Genomic DNA, 22,274 nt, shown 5'->3' with positions numbered 1-22,274 from the left:
TTTTACTTATTTATTTATTTTTGGTTATCCAAGGACAGGGTTTCTCTATGTAACAGCCCTGGCTGTCCTGGAACTCACTCTGTAAACCAGGCTGGCCTCGAACTCACAGAGATCCTCCTGCCTCTGCCTCCCAAGTCCTGGCATTAAAGGCGTGCGCCACCACTCTTGTTTTACGTATCTGTAATACCTCAAGTCTCCCTCTTGAAGTAGTTCTTCTTTCTTTCTCCCTTCCTCCTTTCCTTTCTTCCTCCCCCGCCTTTCTTTTTTTTCCAGGCAGGGTCTCATGTATCTGAGGCAGGCCTGGAGCTTCCTGTATGGTCAAGGATGACCTTAAACTTCTGATCTCCCTTGCTTCCACCTCTGTGTGCTGGGATTACTGGTGTGTGCCAAAACGGCCAGTTTATGTGGTCCCTGGGATGGACCCCAGGACTTGCATGATAGAGCAAGCAGTCTATAAACTGAGCTACACTCCCACCCCTAATTATATATTTTAAAAACTGTTCTTGTAGTTGTCCATGGTCTGGTTTCTTTTTTATGGGATTTTCTTTGTTCTTAAGCCCACATCATGAAATACTTGGGCATCTTTGCTAACTGGTGACTCTTAGTTTTTAATAACTTAAATTAATGTGTGTGATACATACAAAAGTAATATACAATATAATCTATATAACCACATAACAGAAGATACTAATTTCCAGTTTCATTCAGGGAAGCATGACTCAGGTCCCCTTAGGGTGTGGGGGGAGATGGGTCGGCCCAAAGCCAGGGACAGGAGGAAGCTTTGGCAGGTAGTCGCAGGCTTCCTAGAGTGTATTGTTGGTCTCCTGGGAAATGAAGCCATGCCCTAGGCTCTCTTCCTCGCTGTTTCGTTTTGAGGCCCCCATCTCTTAACCCCAGTTTCTGCATCTCTTCAGTCCTGTGACTGTGGTTCTTTACCTGGCAGTGCAGCACACCTCAGTGGCAAATCTCACCCCAGGCAGGGATTTTCTAGTCACAGTTAGTCGGTCGATGAGATCAAAGAGGAAGTTGCTAATGGTTTCTAGACAGGGGCAGAAACTTCACTACGAGAGCTTCTCGGGTATATGGGTTTCTTTTAAGACCTCGTCTTCATAATTACACACCTTTCCTTACAGAGCTCTCCCCATCTGCATTCCCCAATCTTCAGGGTCCCGCATACTGGCTTCCACCCGTGGTTCTGAAATACAGACACCTATCCCATAATGGTAGGTGATGTGTAATGAAAAGTCACCCCATTTCTTTCCTGCTTTGGGGTGTTTCGAGTGGATATGCAGGTTGGAGCTGCAGCAACTCTTTTGTGATCTTGAGAAGAAAAGCAGAATTCTGTAGAGCTAAAACAGGAACTTGATTTTACCATTTCTGGATTAAGCGACCATAGAGCCCATTGTCTCCAGATGCTCACTTAAATGAGATGGCCAATTATTATCGAATCCATTGTTCATGTGGTCTGTGACCCAGACTTGGTGGAACAAGCCTTAATCTCAGCACTCAGGAGGCTGAGGCAAGAGGATAGTGAATTTGAGTCCAGTCTTGGCTATATAGTAAACTCCCATAGTAAAGCTATATGGGGAACATAGCAATACTTTGTTTCAAGAAGCCAAAAATAAAAACAGTAAGGCAGATAGTTCATGGCTTATAACCCAGCACGTTTTAACCACCCTCAGGTCCCCCAGCATTGTTTTCATCCCTCAAGAAGACAAGCATCTTTTTTCCTGAATGTACAACACCCGGATACCATATTTTCTTTATGGGAAGAACCCTCTGCCAAAATGGAAGAAATCTCCTCCCCCCGTCAGAGGATTGCCATTCCCAGCTGGAATGACTTCATAAGGCTTGTCCACCCCTGAGGGGACTCAAGGCATTTCCCACTGGAATTGTGATGGCATCTCACTGGGTGTCCACCTCCTCCTCTGGCTTTGTCATCCCCTACTTGTTTCTACCAAATCGCTAAATCACCCCGTAGCCCGAGGATCTCCCCACCTCCCTTGCTGTAACCTCTCAGTCCATCAGCACGTGAACTGAACAGGTCTCAGGTGTCCAGGGTCACGCTCACACACTGGTGGTGGCCCCCTACGGATTAATCCTCAGAATGGGCTGACCTCCAGAACTTCAGAACGACTTCACCAGAATCTTATAAAGATGAAGATGTTTTGAAACAAGAGTAAACAAACTAAAAAGTAGGTTCTTTGCTGTGACTTGGGAGGTCTTTCTTGATGTCCGTGGGCCTCTAACCTGGTGACCCGTGCGCTCCACTAAGCCTGAGAAACAATTGTGTTTGTGTATTACAGACCCCACATGTGGCATGAATCAAACTGATTGTATTCTTATTATCATTTTGTATTGCTTTCGTGTGTGACAGAGAGGGGGCGGGAGAGAGAGGAGATAATGATAATGACACATGCCCAAAGCATAGCTTAAAATATTCTCTCTCAGCCCATGTGAACTCCGGACATTTGTTGACCTAACCAGTCACATTTTCTTTTCTGGAAGGGGCAGTGTTAGAAGAAGTCTCTTGAACCCTTTTTGTCTCTAGATATCTTTTAAAAGTTGGAGCTCAGGTTGGCCTGGAACTTACAATCCTCCTCTCTCTGCTTCCATCCTAGAAACCCCGTAAACAGCATGACACCAGAAGCCAGATTCAGTCTCAGAAGAGCCTGGCTGGCCTCTGCCTTCTGCTGCCAGTGGTTTCAACCAGATCTACCTGGCTTTCAGTTCATGGTGACCAAACATTTCTCTCTGTGAATGCCCAGGAATGACCCAGTATTGCTCAAAAACTGAAGTTCGTGTCACAGAGTCCTGTGATTTCATGTCCTGCTGGTTGGTCACACACTCTCTTGGCCCAATGCCTGATTCCGCGGGTGAGGAACCTGTGACCTCTAGTATATTATTTTCTGTTCTTGAGTCCTAGTCAACACTGGCTTCAGCTTTCTATTCCTTTTACCCTGCAGCCTGTTTTAAGCACAGCCCACTTTCAAACTCACATCTGAAGTACTGCTCTTGTCTAGACGGGACTGTACTCTCGGGATGATCACAGGTTCCTCTGGAAGGTAGGATATTCATAAAGATCATGCATTCTCCTCAGCCTAGAGCCCAGGAGGACAAGGAGGAGGAAATCAGGCAGGCCTGAGGCAAATTAGGGCTCAGAGAAAAAGTGAAAGACAATCTTGGCTGTAAAAACCAGCTGGTAATTTGAGGGCCTGGGTTCATGCAGCTCTACTTTCTAGACATTTCTCTCCTGGTGGAAGCAACAGAGGGCTCTCCTAGCTTTCTGTTGCCCTGGAGCAATGGCTTCGGATCACAGTAATATTTCTGCTTTAAGCTACACAGGTTATATAGAAGCTTGAGTAATTTAGTTAAGGCCAATTTATTATAACACAGGGGATCTGGAGCCATGAAGTCTCAATCTCGACTGTCGGTTTGTGCCTGAAGCTTGTGTTCACCTAGACGGTCGGTCCAGCCTTTTGATTTTCTAAACAAGGAAGCAGTGCAGTAAAGGACTCCGAGAGAATGGAGCTCAATAATTGCTACTTACCCATGGGCTGTGGCTAGAGTTTGAACAATGAGGGGAATGCCATAGATTTTATAATTACCTCTGTTATGAACCACCCTTCATCAGCCACCAAAGTCAAAGGAGAGACGAATTTCCCTTTCTTATAATAGAACCTGCTGGGTATTGCTTCTTTCTCATACACGGTCATGTGTTCCACTGTACTGAGTTTGTGGTATATCTGCAAAGAAAACCAAAAATGAGCTGTTTGAACACTCATGCTAGATCTGTGAGATAGATTATAAACACACATGTGCGCGCGCACACAACACACACGCACATAGAGTTTCTCTACATAAAATAAATACTTTTTTTTTCTTGTGATAGGATTTCTATGTAGCCCTAGCTGGTCTGGAACTCACAATATAGACCAGGCTGGCCTTGAACTTACAGAGCTCAGCATGTCTCTATCCAGGAAGTCTAACAATCCATATGCTCTCTGACATAAGAGATGGACCCCCTAGGGACTGTAATGAAAAGCTTTCACGTGTACGCACCTGTAGATGTATGTACAGAATAGCCCAGGCACACAGCAGAAGCAGAAGAGCAAAGAGATAACGGGGAGAAATAAAGACATACCGGTGTAGTTTCAGGGCAAGACATGACAAAGTATAGTAAAGTCAGACATGGCATCCGCAAAGACGCAAGACCTCAGCCGGAGCAAAAATAATGCGCATTGTAGAAAACACCACAGAGATTCCTATCATGTAAAACTCAAGTGACCACACAACCATACCATAAGTAATGGTGTCTTCTTAGTGGTTTTTTGGAGAGAGTAGAAAGCTCATGGGATCCGGTAAAGATTTTCAGGAAGGGTCATAGGTCAAGACAACATTCTACTTCTATTAAATACGAGGTGAGCACGGCAACGTTATCCTATACTGCTTAGAAGGATAATGTATTTTAGTGTGTGTGTGTGTATGTATGTATGTATATATATAAACATGTACACACACTATATATATATATTCTTTTGTAAATAATCAGTGACTGGTGAACATATTACAAAACTTACTTACCAAAATCCAAAATTCTATGCACTAAAATTAAGAGGCAATTGTCAAAGTTGCCTGGCTGATGTTAAATATCATCAAAATGGCCAAAAGGTTAGTGCTCTTGAACTTGACATCAAGATGATGTCCTGCCCATATGTGAATTTTAAAATCACCAGGAATTGCTTACTAATCCCATTGCCAATTCCATAATGAAGATGTAAAGTCTATTCACACTTTCAATATTTAGCAGAAGCTCAAATATTGGTGACTAAAATTAAAAAGCAACCTGCTGGTGCTGGTTTGCTGGCCACTAGCCAAATCAGATATGTATTCCTTAATAATAAAATTGTGTTTATTCACTTATGACTTAAAAATAGTCTTTGGGCTGCTGAGTAGAAACTTGTTCACAGTTCCATGAATTAATCTCCTCTGTTTGATTAAAAACAACGTATGCAGAATGCAGAATTATTTTTGAATAAGCGGAAAATCTGCTGACATACACCAGGTCTTGCAGATTGCTGTGTCCATCACATGACACAACTGTCACCAAACACAGCCCCCACTTTTGATCCCCTACCAACTGCTATTGGCTGCTGTCAGGGCTTGGGATGCACGTCCTGCTGGAAGATGCTCTTCCCGGCTCGTGAGTGGTAATGCCCAAGCGTTCTGGAGGAGTCTCATGCCTACGTGCCAAATTGGAGACAAAGATGATCTTCCCTGCCAGGAAGACAGAGTTGTTTCCCAGGAACCTGCCAACATGTAACATATTCTTTCCGTTTTCATATTTAGGGGGTTTGCTGGGACGTTGTGTAAACTTCATTTCCTGGCAACGGAGCTCGAGAAAACAGAAAGGGGGAGGCATTTCCCTCGTGAGTGGGGGAAAGGCTGAGCGCAGTGTGTGACACGGGGGACCTCAAATGAGGGCAGGCAAGGTAGTGGTGGGACTGCCTAGGAGGCAAAGGGCCGGAGTCTGGCTCCCGTCAGGACCCTTTGGCTAAAGGCAACTGTTCTGTCGCTGTTAGGATGAAGGAAGGCAGCAGTTCCCAGACACCTCCTGACTCCCCTGTTGCTGGCATTGCCCACCCCCTCAGAAAGATAGATGCTTCCTGGCCCATGTCAGCTCTCTGGGGATGGACAGGCACCGCATCTATGGACCGGGAGATGACAAACCAACATGAACACGAGGTTGTCAGCCAAGAGTGTCACCCGTTCCTCCTCGTTCTTACCACCTGCCACCATTCCTAACTACTGTTGTTTTCTGAAAGGGTGAGCATGAGGTACTGAGTTCCTGAAAGGGAGTTTGGGTCCTCGCCTGCACACTGTAGGAACTTGACCACACCCTCATCCGATGAGGAAACTTCTTATTGGATGGTGAGCTCCGTGAGTGTGAGTGGCTCATACGTTGTCTCGGCTGTGATCTCAGCCTGCTTTTGTGTACTCCCACGGGCTTTAGGACGGTGCACACTGCAATGCGCATGTGCAGACGGCAGAGGGGCCAGACTTGTCAATGCCTTGTATGCTGTTGATAACAGAGCTGGGATCAGAACCTAAGGGGCGGGGCTGTGAAGTCAGGGGCTGACCCATACTGCACACACGGGGCCTATGCTGTCTTCTTTGGTCAGTTTTATATCTCTAGCCCCCTGGTGAAAGGGAAACGGGTGCAGATCAGAGTGGCAGCTTCAGTCTGAAGAGTCTGCCTCTGACAGCCTCCTCAGGAGTTTGTCTGATAATAGCCCTAATGAGGGCATGCTGACACGTGCCGTGTTTGCAAAGTATGGGGCATCATCTATTTCACTTAATTTTTATGAAATTCAGTAGAGGTAGATGCTGTTATAGAGTACAACAAACACAGAGAATGAATGACCTTTAGAAAGGTCACTTGGTAAGTGGATGACAGCTGATTCCAAAGTCTGTGCTCCTAACCCTGTTGCACAGTTCGTTAAGAAAACTCTAGGAGGCATGGCAAAGCACAAACAAGGGACCGATGGGTCCACATCACCTCCCCTCCAGCACCGTGTGTCTTGCCTCAGAGTGTTTGCCAGGGGCTGGCCACAGGCTCACAACGGGCCCTCGGTCCTTCACTTGCTGCAGGTCATCGAGGCTGACGTACTTGCTCAGCTCAATCACTTTATCCATCCAGAAGATGTCTGTCATCCCATGGTCTGAGAAAATGATGACATTTAGGTCATTCTGCAGGCCTCGTTCCTGTGGGGTGGACACAAGACGTCATCACATTCACTGGAGAAAGGTCCTTTCATGCAAAAATCCTGGTAAAGAGGCATTTTTAAGCTATTGGTTAAAGGAGAATGGAGATTGTTAAAGTCGGAACCCACATTTAACTCCTATGTTCAGGTTAATAGACTTACTAATAGTCAATAGACTTACTAATATAGTCAATAGACTCACTAATAGTCAATAGACCTACTAATAGTTAATAGACTCACTAATAGTCAATAGACTTACTAATATAGTCAATAGACTCACTAATAGTCAATAGACTCACTAATATAGTCAATAGACTCACTAATATAGTCAATAGACTCACTAATATAGTCAATAGACTCACTAATAGTCAATAGACTCACTAATATAGTCAATAGACTCACTAATAGTCAATAGACTCACTAATAGTCAATAGACTCACTAATAGTTAATAGACTCACTAATAGTCAATAGACTCACTAATAGTCAATAGACTTAATAATAGTTAATAGACTTACTAATAGTCAATAGACTTACTAATAGTCAATAGACTTACTAATAGTCAATAGACTCACTAATAGTTAATAGACTTACCAATAGTCAATAGACTTACTAATAGTTAATAGACTTACTAATAATCAATAGACTTACTAATATAGTCAATAGACTTACTAATATAGTCAATAGACTCACTAATAGTCAATAGACTCACTAATAGTCAATAGACTCACTAATAGTTAATAGACTTACCAATAGTCAATAGACTCACTAATAGTTAATAGACTTACCAATAGTCAATAGACTTACTAATAGTTAATAGACTTACTAATAATCAATAGACTTGCTAATATAGTCAATAGACTTACTAATATAGTCAATAGACTTACTAATAGTCAATAGACTAATAGTTAATAGACTTACCAATAGTCAATAGACTTACTAATAGCCAATAGACTTACTAATAGTCAATAGACTTACTAATATAGTCAATAGACTTACTAATAGCCAATAGACTTACTAATAGTCAATAGACTCACTAAGAGTTAATAGACTTACTAATAGTCAATAGACTTACTAATAGCCAATAGACTTACTAATAGTCAATAGACTGACTAATAGTACTAAGAACCTGACCAATGCTCTAGGCAAGCCAGGCAAAAACACACATTAGATGAGTTAAACCCCACTGGCCATCCATGGCATAAGGAGTCTCTTGGTGTCCAAAAATTACAGAGTGGAGAAAAGAGAGCCTCACACTGGCCTAGTAAAGAAATTGTTGGAGGACGTATGACGGAGTGGCAGTCAGGGAGATGATAAGACATGACAGGGAAACAGGCCAGATTAGTTGCCCTTGCTTTGGGTCACCTGGATCCACTGGATCATATACTTCAGCACCGTGTCCACAGCTTTGAGGGCATCTTTTCGCTGAGGTGACGAGGGTCCATAGTGGTGGCCTTCCACATCAATGCGCTCATGGTATATGGCTGCCAGATCAGCTCGGCCGCTCCTGGAGGGAACAGAGTGAGATAGTCACAGTTGAAGGAATCCTCTGGGGGCTGCTCCCTAGGGATCCACTGACCCTCGTGAAGGTGTGAGAGTCCCCAAGTGAACCAGTCCAGCAGATGAGTCAAAACCCATATATCCACATAAATAAGGTGAGTCGACATTGAACAGATTGCTGGCAAGATTTGAAGAGTGTGTCTACTGGTCACCCCTTCTTCTGGCCATATGGTCTTGCTTTTCCTGTCCACAAATTGAAAATTGAAAGATGTAGTATGAGAAGGAGCATGGTCCATATAACTCCCTTCTCATAACTGGAAAGTCAAGAAACTGGAGGTGTTGCTTTCAATAACAACTGTAAAATTATTAGTGGACTTTAAGGGAGTCCCAATAATTTGCTAGATTGTGGGTCTGTCTGTAGCTGTGGAGAGAGTAATCCTTAGGATTTGTCATTGCAGACACACCCACCCCAGCCATGTGTTCTATGGGGACCTGTGACAGGTTAGCTCTTGGATAGACACAGAGTAAATCCTAAAAGTAACTGTCCTTTAAGGAACTCCCAAACTCCCCCAGGGTCAGCATTGATGGTGAAAATCCAAACCATTTCGCCTCCAGTGCTGGTCTAAGAAGCTAGCAATATCTATAGATATGGTCAGCTTATGGGAAGAAGGAAGAGGAATCCAGGAAATGTTCTCTCCTTCCTCCCATAACACTTTCCACTGTGACTTCCCCTCCCCAAGCTCTGGCTTTGCCTTTCTTCCCGTCAAGCACCCAACATAGATGGGAGCGATGTTGATAGCAGTAAAGATGGTATGCAGGCATCCAGAACTGACAGATGAGCCAATGGAAAAGAAGTGGAAGGTATTTCTTTCCGCTTGGATCTGTACAAGAGGTAGTATTAATATCCTTGTCCCTTGTCATATTTTCTTATTTCTCTTTTTAAAAAAAACCCTCTATTTTAGGCACATCTGTACAAAGCACATAGACACAGACACACAGGCACATACTCAAACATCATGTTTTCCCTCAATACGGTCTTCCCAGCATGAACAATGGGAGAGTGTGATTTCAGGGCTGCGAGGGCCTCGGGTTTTGCTCTCCTCTAGCAGACAGCATCCTCATAATACATGGAGAGCTTGATTTGCCTGGTCAGAGCCACATGGTAGCCATTCTTCCTTAAGATCTGTGGCAATCATTGTCTCCTGCAGGAAGCTTCCTGCCATGTTCTGAGGCTAGATCAGGTGGCCTTGGGACATGGCAGTGTTCTCCCATGACTCTATGCTCACTTCCGGGCACTTTTATCCTTACTTTTCTCTCTCTAAACTAAGAGATTCTTTCACCTCGGGAATGGTGACTCATTCTCCATGGTATCTCAACTCAAGCCTAGAATTTGGCACACAGTAAACATTCTACAGCTGTCAACTAAGTGGATAATAACAAGAGCCCACTAAATGGGCTTTTGCCTATGACCAGGTTCTCTGCTGCAGCATTTACCAAGAGCCCGTGATGAAGGGGAACTATTCCACCCAGCCCAGGGGAACTTTGGAAATCTTTGCTCTGTTGTGTGACACCTTTCAACTCCCAGAAGCTGGCTGTGAGAAAGGGCAAAAGGAACACTAGGAGATCCATCCTTGTCACCTAGGTGCTCTGTGTTATGGGTTGACTTTGTTTCCAGGCCTGGAGCTATAGGGACAAGTGTCCTCACAAAAGAGCATTTACAGATGTGCACATGGAGACGCAGGCTTCAGAGGGTTCTAGAAGTCTCCCGCTCCCTGGCAGGTCTCTGTGACATAGCTGGAACGTGGAAATGTAGATTGGGCCTTTGAAAGTCCATCCATACCTACTCCACCTTCTCAGCCAGGGAAGAGATTCTAGAGTGTTCTCTGCCTTGCACCCCTTTGTAAGGTCACATACCCTTTAGTGATGTCATTAGGGTCTCCTGAGCACTCCGGGGTGCACATCATCAACAGCTCTGAGGAAACATTGGTTTCAGGTGAAGTGACATCGTTTGTCTTTTAGAACAAAACAAATCGACCCTTCGTTTTAAAAACCCCATTACCAGCCTCTTCCACAGTGTGGATTGGGTTGTACCTATACATAGTGAGGTATAAAAGGTCCCTCTAGGGCCCAACAAGTGTGTGGGTGGTGGGGATAAGTCCATATTAGGCAATATGATTTCTATCCATATGCTGAAACTTGTTTCTGGCCCATACCTGGAAGAGCTCTGGGCTCTCCCTTCCTCACTACAGCTGAACACAACGGACACTTCCATAAAACCTGTCCGGGAGATAAGCCTCCACATTTATCTGCTTTATGTACCGGCCTCTTAGGCATCCAGATGTGCTGGTTCATGCACTATATCAACTGTTTAGGTGTCCACACTTCCAGCACAGGCCCTAGATACGGTGGGAAATCCCACTTAATGCATTGGTGACTTAATAAAGTGAGGTTTACTGTGGCCTTGGAGTTTAATGAAATCCACCCAGGCCTCCCCATTTTAATACCCGCCGTATGGTAATGTATCCATAATGCACTCTAGTGTAGGTTGGTTTCTCCTAGGCTGTTTATCACATCTGAAAATCTCCATGCGGTCAGAAAGCTGGAGTTTGTCACAATTTACCCGATGGCATTGTTTCAGGAAGCTGTCAAGCTCCGATGCCAGGAACACTTGATTTGGGATGCTTGTGTTACAGGGAATACACACGTGAGAGGTTGCTGTGTTAGGGTTTCATTGATTCATTAGGGACCCAAGTCTCCCAGGGCTGACAGTTCTGGCCTGTTTGGAGTTGAGCAGATAAATTCTTGGTAGCCAGCTGTTTCCGATGTGGGTCTGGTCTGTATCACAGGTCAGCTCATTTGTTATGAGGTTGGGTAGGGCAAGTTGGATGGAAATGCCTGCCTGTCTGCTATTGGCCATTTATAGCTTGGAGATTCAGGAACCTTGCCAGAAGGACATGTGGCCATCAAACCCAGTTCCCAGAAAGCTGCAGGGGGCCTCCAATCCTAGGGTTTCAGGGACACCCAAGTCTCCTATCACCTTATAATTCTGTCTAGATTGCTTTGCAGTATAAAGAGTTCATAATGTTATATGCATTTTTCTTACTGAAGTAGGTTGGGAAGAGAGGAGAATTGGGCAGAGGGAAATGGAAACAATTTAAAAGTATAGCTAGTCACTGACTGTTAAGAAAGATGACTTAATATTTAGGAAAAAGGGCTGAGAGAGTCAGTCTACTCAAAGGGTCAGTATCATCTTGGGGCACTATCCAATACCCTTGCTTCAAGGTCACCAGATTACATTCATGGCTATCATACGGATTCTGTAAACTTAGCAGCTAGCGAGCAGAAAAAAAATGATAATATAAAATTTGAATTTGGGGAAAACCCTGAAATTACAGTTTGATTATCTCAATGTTATTGATATTTTTACATGCATCAATACCCACACTCATCATTCTCCAGCTTCCTCTGCTTTTATTTTGTGTTTCTCGTTTTCCCCTTCTAACCACCTTGATATCCCCATTCCCTCACCACGAAACTGATCTGAATCTTGGCAGAATTCCCTAAATGATGGGGTATGGACATGGCAGACTTAATTGTGAGAATTACCTTTGGACAGGAGCACAAATACAGTTTCAGATCCTGATTTCTCTTCTCAATAAATAACATGTCTCAGATGAATGGTAAAATACCTCTAAACCGCAGTTTCCCTGTCTGGGAAACCTTCCTGCAGTGATTTGAATGGGAAATGTCCCCTATAGTCTCACGAATTTGAACCCATGGCCCCCAGCTGATGGTGCTGTTCAGGGAGGTTTAGGTGGTGTGTGGAGGAAGGGTGTCACCTGTTTTCAGTCCTCTCTCTCTCTCCTTCCCTCCCTCTCTACCTCTCTCTGTCTTTCTCTGTCTCTCTTCCTCCCTCCCTCCCTCCCTCCCTCCCCCCTCTCTGTCTCTCTGTCTCTCTCTCTCTCTGTCTCTCTGCTTCCTGGCAGTGACTGAAATACGCATGCTCAGCTCTCTACCCTGGCCACCATTCCTGCTGCCCGCTGTCATGCTGGATCTGCCATCGTGGACTCTAATTGTATAGAACCATAAGCCCGAATAAACTCTTCTGTAAGTTGCCTTGTATGGTGTTTTATTACACAACAGAAAAGTAACTAAAGCACCGCCATTCAAATGCTAAATGAGCTTCTGGTATAGTACTGGACACCTAGCAAAGAGGAAGAGAGGAAAGGAGGGAGGGAGGGAGGGAGGGAGGGAGGGAGGGAGGGAGGGAGGGAGGGAGGGAAATGCCTCCTTCTGGTTGTACCTTCCTCACTTTGACTGAGTGTGCAGGTCTTAGCAGGGAGGAGCATTTAAGCCCCACTGAGCCGCAGCAAGCTTCTCCAGTCTTCTTAGTTTGCCCATAGAGAGCAGGGTCCCAGCCAAGACACCTGAGCTGGCTTCCTTTCCCAGGTGGCAGCAATTCTCTACTCGTCCATCTGTTCCTTTATTAACATCAGCAGTGACTGGGGTTCTGAGATTCGGGGTACCTGATGGGAACCTAAATCGCGCAACAGCTCTGCCTAAACACACCTGCCCCAAGAATCAGATCCCTTCTGCCATATGCACAAGTTCATGGACAAGTTCTTACCCCGAACATTCTAGAGTGTTTCAGCCTGGCTAAGACTGGCGACCACTTCATTCCTGAAGAGGACGGTTCGATTTTTGCTTGAGTAACAGTATTGTCTTACAAACATCAGTCTTTGGTTTGCTTTGTAAGAAGGGAAGTGAGAGGTGAAGGAAGTGCTTCCTTGTTTCTCCTGTGGGAGGGAGGACCGAGCTCACCCCCACTACCTTCCCCAGGCAGTAACCCCTGGCCTTTCCTTTCTCTCTCATTCCTAATGCTCACTAGCTTAGAGATGATGAGCAGGAGGCTGCATTTCCACCCTTCTTTGTCAACTCATAAGCAGAATGGACCTGGATCATGTTAGAAATGATCTTTCTACCTGCTATGTAAAGAAGCTGCTTCTAGCTGCTCTGCTAACTTTGGCATTATGAAGACCCCCACCCCCACCCCAATGCACCCCAAGACAATTGCATTAGTCTTGCTCCAGGTCCATGCTGTCAAAATGCAAACACATCATCTAGGTTGCAGATTTGTGAACGACAGTCTGTGGCAGGAGTTCTCAGCCTTTCGTCATACTTCTCTGGGGTGCATATCAGACATCCTGCGTATCAGATACTTACATTACGATTCATAACAGTAGCAAAATTACAGTTATGAAGTAGCAATGAAATAATTTTATGGTTGGAGGTCACCACAACATCAAAAGCTATATTAAAGGGTTGCAGCATTAGGAAGATTGAGAAACACTTGACTACGGAGTTCAGGGTCACGCACCTAGACTACCTGCACATGAATGGCATTGAGTTGGGCAATGCACAGCCCCAGATACCATCTGGAAGCCTAACCTGAGGACAATGCTATGGACTTGCCCTTCTTTGTGGCCTTTTGTTTCTAGAGAAGCCCAACTCCTTTACATACACCCCACCACTACCATTAGGAACTAGAGTAACAATCAGAAATCTTCCCTGTTTCCAAGAAGAGATGCAGCTCCCAGAGTTCTGTTACCTTCATCATGTTGCTTGAAAAATAAAAAAAAAAAAAACAAAGGGGAAGAAACCCACAAAGACAACGCTTCTCTAAAGGAAAGAGAGCCCAGTTTTTATTCCTCTAGCATTCTGGTGCTATGAAGATAAGAATGTCTGCTCAAATCAATGAGCGCTAGCCTGGAGGTCTCGTGGCATTCCTTGCTATTTTTCTGTGATTACTAGATTGGGCCCAGAGAGAGTCCATTCAGTTCCAAGCACAAGATAAACGTGAGAGCTATACAAACGTTCTCTAAGCAGGCTGCCAGACTACTTGCAGGTATTTCTGTGACAATTACAACCCAAACTCTCATATCGCTCATAGCAGTAGGATATATGGATGGACTGTGTTTGGGTCTGGGATACATTGGAAGCAGCACTGGGTAGACATGGAGGATTCCAAAGTTCCAGCGCTGTTCATCTGCCATGCACGCTGCGACAGTCTGCTTTGTATTAACCAGACTGCGGCCCAGTATACCAGCTCTGCCTGCACATGGCTCTCCAGCCCTCGTGGGCAAGAAAAAGAAAGGCAGATGAGGTAGCGGAGGCAGCCTCATATAACACACACAACACACATGATATATAAAACTGTATGAAGAACACCTGATTACGTTAACTCTGCCCCTTTTAAATACAACCAGAATCAAATGACCTGGACAAGTTTGTTTCTTCTTGATGTTTAGTATTTTGAAGCCATTTTCTCTTTAGCATGTCAGTCATGCTAAACCATTGTGTGACCTAAAGACCCCCCTCTTTATAGGTTTCACGCAGGTAGATTGATCTGAAAATCAGCACGGGATGGGGTCCTGCTTTCTCCTTTGTTAACCCTGTGGGAGTGGCGACCACTCACTCTGAAGGGTGGGGCAGGAAAAGAAGTGAAAGCGTGGCATCTGTCATCTGTCACTTCTGCACCACGGGGCTATCGTAAACCACGAGGAAGACCCTGCTGCTAAGCAGACTCTTGGGTTACTGGAGGTAATCTCCCCCAGCTGCTCACCTCTGTACCTGAGGCACCTTAGAATTCAATACATAGTCGATCTCCTGGGTAAAAAGATAATCGTCACCATAGCCGGTCTTCATTGTTTGGTGCCAGCGGTTCATGCCCTGGGTTTAGGAAGGGTGATCGCTCAGTGGCTCGCTGGTACCCATGCTCTTTCAAAATGATCAAGCTCCTGTCCCAGTCTTATATACTGTGAGTCTCTCGATGCCGTCTGTTTTGACCCCACCCAGGAAACCCATTCAGCCAACAAGATGACCTCAAAGGACCTCAAGTCCAGCTCCAGGAATAGGCGACCCCAACACCCTCAGGCTCCTTCCCGCTGATTTCTACAGCACTCTCCCTGCTGGACCTCCATCTGGGTGACCTGACTGCTTCCAGTTGATTTGAGGCTTTATTTTTGACTTGGTAATCAGCTCCCTGACAGAGCTAAGTGTTTTTCCGGGACGAGGAACTCAGCCTTGCATGTTTCAGACTCTATGTCACTGCTCCGGGAGCAAGGGAGAAACAAAACAAAACTAAACTAAATCAAAACCTTTTCCTTGTTCTGATTCGCTAATGTGCTCTGTGCATTTCAAGCAAGAGTATGGGAACGGTGATTTCCCCCAAACACATCTGCTCACAGAGCCTTCCTGTATGCAAATGCACATTGATGTCTTTGCAATGTACCTGCTCAGAAAATCATCATTATGAAAATTTTGATAGCTATATGGTTTCTCTATAGTCTAATAACATAAAGAAAAGGTCCTCGTGCCCTGGGGATTCTCTAACATTTCATTCTCTGGGGCAAACAGTGCGACTGCTCAGAGCTACAATCCGTTAGTACACCGCAGAACAATCACTACATAAAACCCTCTGAGACATTATGTCACCTAGGTCCAGCTTTCTTAAACCACTTTAAGACTGCTATTCGTCCAGGAAAAAAGGAAGAGGGAATGGAGAGATGGCCCAGTGGTCAAGAGAGCTTGCTGCTTTTTCAGAGGACCAGAGTTTGGTGCTTGGCACCCATGTCAGGTGACTCACAACTGCCTGCAACTTCGGTTACATGGGACCTAACTCTTCTACTCTCTGCAAACATCTACTTCCATCCTACCTTTGCATAAGCACACACACACACACACACACACACACACACACACACACAATCTCTTCTGAAAAAACAAAGAAGAACAATGTTAAGGCTTAAAATTTGGGACACTTACTTTAACGAGTCAAGAGCATCACTGACTGCATTGGCAAAATTGATATCCGTTGGGACATTTTTGTATTCTAGGCAGTAAGTTGGTCTGACACCAAGAATCTCAACTTCACAGCCTATCAAGAAAAAAGAGGAAAAACAGTTATTGTCTCGAATATTTAAAGTAGGGCTATGAGTCTATTCCATAAAACAAACATCAGTCAAAATATTTTTGTACCTTTCCATAAACTAAAATAATTGATTCCTGATAGGTGACATAGTTAATTGTATTTTTGCTTTACTGGAGTAGTTTCTTAAATGCCATTCCAATGTAATACTGGAGCCCCATGACAGAAACTGCCACAAATTGGACAATAGAAACAAAATATAAATTAATTAGTGTACCAAAATATCTCAATTAATTTTCTTCTCTAGATTTTCTGTTAACTGCCATCTTCTAATCTAATGTATCCTTCCCTACTCAAGAGACGTGTGAAGGACAGCATCTTGTGGCCAGGGAATTATAAAATAATATTTCACTGTCCTGATATAAAGACTAACTGGACTATAGAGTTGTAACAGCAAGCCAGTTTCACCGAGCGAGCTAAAGCAACGGTTTTGTGCTAGCTTCTTCCAAAGGGCAACGAAAGTCAAAAGCTGGGTGTGAATCTGTTGAAGTTTTCTACCCCAGACTCTTAGACACAGAGACATAGTTGTCCTCGGGAGGGGACACTTAATCAGGATATCAGAACAGAGAGGCAGAGGGGGGTCAATCTCAGTTTACACTTGTTGAGCAATATTTATTGGCACTAACTATGAACGAGTGGCTCTGTCCAGGCAGAGGAAACAAACATGAATCAGTCAGGGTTTCCTTCTCAAAGCAGGCCAGAGTCCAGTCTCAGGGGAGAGGGCAAACCTGTGCTGTGTGAGGTCTGAAGTGAGGTGCCCACTTCCCGGGTCATGTCGAAACGCAGCAAGGCTATGGGGGATGGAGGAAGGAGTCGGAGGCAGGAGGAGACTGGGTACCAAGGCAAAGAAAGTAGTGTGAACCAGAGTTCAGGGAACGTCTAAACAGTTAAGAACCATGAAATGCCGGACCAGGGAAACCAGGACCACAGATGTGGCTCTTGATTACAGCCCGGGGAAAAAGACTTCCAAGTGGAAGTAAGTAAAAGTGGGAGATGGAGAATGTGGGGGACGAAGACGTCTGCCAGGAAACCGGTTGGCAAACACTTTGGAGCACATCTGCCAGGTGATGCAAAAGTTAGCAGAGCAGCTCCTAGGAAGACTCCCTCATTAGCATATTGTCATTTGATTGGAATAGTCTGTGGGAGACCCTATGTCTGCCCGAGATCTTGGGATCCTGGAGGCCCAGGCTTAGCTGAGACAAATGAGAGAGGACTAAGAAGTAGGCAGTGCTCCTTCCCTGGACATGTGTGGTTTCCAGAATAGTCAGAAATGCAAGGGGAACGTTGACCGCTTATTGCCTTGGATACCTGCGTTTTGTCTGTCAACAGTTATTTGTAAATTTTGATTATAGTCTCAAAGTTATTTGTCCTGGACGCAGCCTTTGCTTAGGGCTAGAAACACAGCAGACATCACGCGCCCTTTCCGAGTTCAGCCACTATCTGCAGTGTGGCCAGGTATCTCTTGTCACGTTTCCAGTATGTGGGAATGGGAATTTTGAAGTAAGGAGATCCTGAGCATTCTCTCAGAGAAGAACGAATGGCATGGTTTTTGTTCTTGTTAGGTTAGTGCAAACCACAGTTTGGTTTTGATGTATAATCAACAATAATTATATTTGCTAAAATTATCAAGCATATATTCTCTTGATACTTTCATTTGTTTAAAATTAAGCTGGTCCTGGACTGAAGAGATGGCTCAGTGGTTAAGAGCACTAACTGTTCTTCCAGGGGTTCTAAGTTCAATGCCCAGCAACCACATGGTGGCTCACAACCATCTATAATGAAATCTGCTGCCCTCTTCTGGCCTGTAAACATACATGCAGGCAGAAAACGGTATACATAATAAAATCTTTTAAAAAATTAAGCTGGGCTTAACACTGATGTAGTAATATCCTTCATCTAAGAAATTAACTCTTGGCCTAGGTTAAAATAGGATACAAGCAGGGTTGTTGTTTTATTTTTTTTCCTGTTAATTATATCTAGTCTTCTGTAGTAAGTACAGGCAATATGTAGGAAAGTAGAGATATTATTACACTGTTACAGAATTTTTTTTATTAAAAAGTATGCACATATATCTCGGAGATACTTATGTGTAGGTTTAGTTCCAGACCATCATAATAAGTAAAATATCTCAATAAGGCAAAACACAGGCATTTTTGGATCTCGTTTGCCTACAAAAGTTGCATTGCATCATACTATGGTTGAATTCAGTGTAGCATTGTTTATAAAATCAGGACTTTCAGCTTAAAACTATATTTCTAAAAATGATCACAATCACATGAAATTTTAGAAAATGGTGCAATGGGTTAAATACCACAAAAATGAAGTAGGTGTGAACCAGAATATGATGAAGTGCGTGTGCATGCACGCATGTGCGCGCGCACACACACACACACACACACACAAATAGTAGAACCATAGTAGCATCTTACAAAAGTCTTTGGGAGTGACAGGAGAATACAGATAAATTCTACCCAAGAGCACAGACTCTACAGTGAGTGTCATGTGATGTATATCAAATAAAACAGAATACTATGGAACAACAAATGATAAAGGGGATGTGTTGTGGGATATTTGTACATTGTGTAAAGAGATATTGCTGTGACTGGTTTAATAGAGAACTGAATGGCCAATAGCTAGACAGGAGGTGTAGGCGGGACTTCCAAGCAGAGAGAGAGGAAGTGAGAGATGAATTAAGGAGCACAAGGGACCCCAGGAGACACGGAGAAGCATGGGTGGTACATGACAGAACATAGATTAATAGAAATGGGTTATCTGACGTTGTAAGAGCTAGTTAAGAACAAGCCTAAGCTAAGGGCAAGCGTTCATAGTTAAGAATAAATCTCGTGTTGTTAGTTTGGAGCTGGCTGATAGACAGAGAAAGATTCATTAGAGGGATAGGCAAGTCTTACAATAAAAGTAGGAGGACAATGATAGAGCCAGTCTATAAAATTGTTCCTTGGTGATATGGGTTCAATGTGAGGTATCCCCACGAAGGCTTATGAATTATTTGGGGAGTTACTTAGGCTTGAGGAGGTCCTGGAACTTCTAGACGGTGAGGTCTAGAAAAAGGAGGTGAATCACTGAGGGCAGGTTCTTAGGGGTCTCTTGTCCTCGCCCCTTCCTGTCCCTTCTCTTTCAGTTGCCAGGAGTTGCGATGCTTTTCTGCCGCATCTTCCCACCACCACCATGGGATCACCAGTTCCCAAGAGCATGGAACCAAGAGGCCATGGACTGAACCCTCAGAAACCACGAGCCATGGTTTCGGAGCCATAAGCTGATAAATAGCACTAAACCATGAAATAGTAAAGTATATTTAAGTCCAAGAAAAATTACATATGTGAAAGTATTTTATTTAAAATGAGGTGTATATTTAAAATTTTTAAATAGGATAATCTAAATCTAAAGTTCTAAATTTCAACAAAAACTGGGGTGCATGCCAGGGAAGAAAGGAAAGTGTTTTGCTTACAGAGGGAGGGAAAGGTTAATTAAGATACATCTTATGCTAGACATTCCTTTAAAAGATACAGACATACAAAGGAGTGCTGCATGAATAACTACTAAATCACTAAAAGAAAAAATAAAGTATCAAATTTTAACCAATTATCAAAGTTCATAAAAGTAAAAAAAAAGAAAAAGAAAAAAGGGAGGATTCAAGAAGTCATAATGACAAATAAGGACACAACCAAGGACTTTAGTTTTCAGACAAACATGAAAGGCATGTAAAGCTGGAAGGAGCCACGACTCCACACAGACATGTGTTTAGATTACTGCTTATGTGTCATGGACAGGCACACACCGAGGAATCTTGGTGATGTAAGTATAAGGCTTTGACTTTAATGGAAACTGGCTTGAGACACAATGAATAATCTACCATGATGACTCATATCTGCAACCCTATACTTGGAAGACTGAAGCAGAAGGGTCAGAGGTTAAATTCAGCCTTAGTGATTGGCTTACAATGTTCATGGCTAGACTGAGTTACCAGAGGCCCTGTATCAATTACTTAAAAAAACAAACATACAGATAAAATGAATAAATAGAGAAGATCTATGGAGAATTTGGGTGTTGGTATCAATGGGATGAACTAAATAAATCTGAATGTTTTTATCTTATGAGCATAGGATGTGAATTTTTAAAGACGACTTTAAGGCAAACTGGGCATATTCTGATCCATAAATAAAATCTCAATAGTTTCCCCCAAAGCAGAAAAGTTCCAAGCACAATGCATACAATCTGACCACAGGTAATAGCATTAGGAATTTAATCATAATAGTTAACTAAAAATAAACCTAACCACTTACAAATTTGAAAGAAAACTGTTATGTAAATGGACGCACAGAGGAAATGAAAACTTCTTTGACAGGCTAGTTATTAACGACAGTGAAAATTCGATACTTCACAGCTTCACATTTTCACTTAGGCCAGAAGAAAATCAGGAATGTTTCCCTCATTGCTGTAATTTACTGCTCTTAACATGCTTTTCATCAAATGAAAAATAGAAGTAAATAAATCTGGAAATCAGGAGTTGTGCCCAAAAGTCTTTACTAAACTTTTACAGGGCTGAGAGATGGATCAAAGATTAAAATGCTGGCCACGCAAATGCAGACTCCTGAGTTCAGATCCCTAGCCTATGTAACTGCCCAATGGTCAGGGCAATCTGCCTTTAATTCAGGTCATCAGAAGTGGAGACAAGGGAGCCCCAGGGTAAGCTGGCTAGATTAACTAACCATATGGGTGAGCTTTAGGTCCAACTGAGAGACCCTGCCTCAAAGACTAAGAAAGTAGAGAGCAATTGAGGGGCCCCTAATTGTAAACTACACCAGTTCCATTCCACGCTCTACTCCCTATGTGCTAGGAGAACTAGGCTGAAAATTTAAAAACATACAAACAGACAGAGACAGACAGACAGAGGGGCAAGGGGAACATCCTTGAAGCAAGAATGCCAATAATGCCCACTTTATTGTGCTCAGGGGAAGTTTATATAGAGCTCTGGTCACGCCCCAGCTCTCGGGATCTTTCAGCTGCAGACTCAACAGAACCCACTCCCCTGCCGTCAGGGTCTGGAGCTCAGAGCAGCTGCAGGCTGCTCAGACCAGAGGAAAACAAGTTGTTTACAGGAAATTCAGGGTCTGGTGGTCAGCAGTCCTCAAGACCTAACATCAGCCTCCAACTTCCAGATACACACATGCACACATGTGCAAATGTGCACACATGCATGCACACTTGTAGGAAACTTTATTCGATGACATAGTACAGTGGTGTGAACATTCACAGTAGGAGCAAAGGTATCTCCAAACTGTGAGCAATGGGCACTAATTCTATGTTATTCTATGTTAACCTCTCTGAGTACTTTTTAAAAGTTGATTAGCAAGCCACAAGTATACATTATTGTTTACTATGGGGTCATGACCCGTGTTGGAACAATGTTAATGATTGATCCGTCTTATCCAGAGGATACCAGACCTCTATACCAGAAACCACAGAGGGTATAGAAACTCATACACAAAACTGATCAACAACGTATATCAGATTATGTTGCCGTCACCTTAGTTTGTGTTAATACACTGTATGATGTTCACACAGTGAGATTGCCTCATACCACATTCCGCAAGATGCAGTCTGTCTTCGGATGTCTTGTAGATAGATTAGATAGATAATAGATAGATGGCAAATAGATAGATATGTGGATGACAGACAGACGGGCAGATAAATAGATAGGCCTATGACATTTGATCTCTAGATTAGTCATGGTAAGAGATAAAAGCAACAATAAAATAGAAGAATTAGAACAATATTCTATAGTAAAATTCATATGACTATGGTCTCTTAAAGTATCCTTTTCACTTAAAGGGAGTCCTTCCTAGCTTTTCTTCTGCCTAGATCATCATTTAAAAGAAGTACTTCCTAGTTTTCCTTCCGCCAGTATCTAGGGCCATTACTCTTGTGCCTCCGCTTCTTTACTAAGTAAAGTAGGAGTTACTTGATTACAAGCAAACAGCCCACCTAGGAGCCAAGTTGGCTTCCA

General features: G+C 43.6%; 1 protein-coding gene across 3 annotated transcripts in view; it reads right to left on the bottom strand.

Annotated features, from left to right (window-relative positions):
- Positions 1 to 22,274, bottom strand: part of Enpp6 (ectonucleotide pyrophosphatase/phosphodiesterase 6) — a 99,254-nt gene that overhangs the window by 18,902 nt on the left and 58,078 nt on the right. For all 3 annotated transcript variants that reach the window (XM_075986730.1, XM_075986731.1, XM_075986733.1), the window contains 4 exons: positions 16,087 to 16,198; positions 8,128 to 8,269; positions 6,586 to 6,765; positions 3,609 to 3,746 (listed from right to left, as the gene is read on the bottom strand). In XM_075986730.1, the coding sequence (XP_075842845.1) occupies positions 3,609 to 3,746; positions 6,586 to 6,765; positions 8,128 to 8,269; positions 16,087 to 16,198 (572 nt within the window). The remainder of the gene's footprint in view (positions 1 to 3,608; positions 3,747 to 6,585; positions 6,766 to 8,127; positions 8,270 to 16,086; positions 16,199 to 22,274) is intronic.

Source organism: Microtus pennsylvanicus, chromosome 9, assembly GCF_037038515.1.
Source record: "Microtus pennsylvanicus isolate mMicPen1 chromosome 9, mMicPen1.hap1, whole genome shotgun sequence".
Taxonomy (NCBI): domain Eukaryota; kingdom Metazoa; phylum Chordata; class Mammalia; order Rodentia; family Cricetidae; genus Microtus; species Microtus pennsylvanicus.
This window is presented reverse-complemented; position numbering and strand designations above follow the sequence as displayed.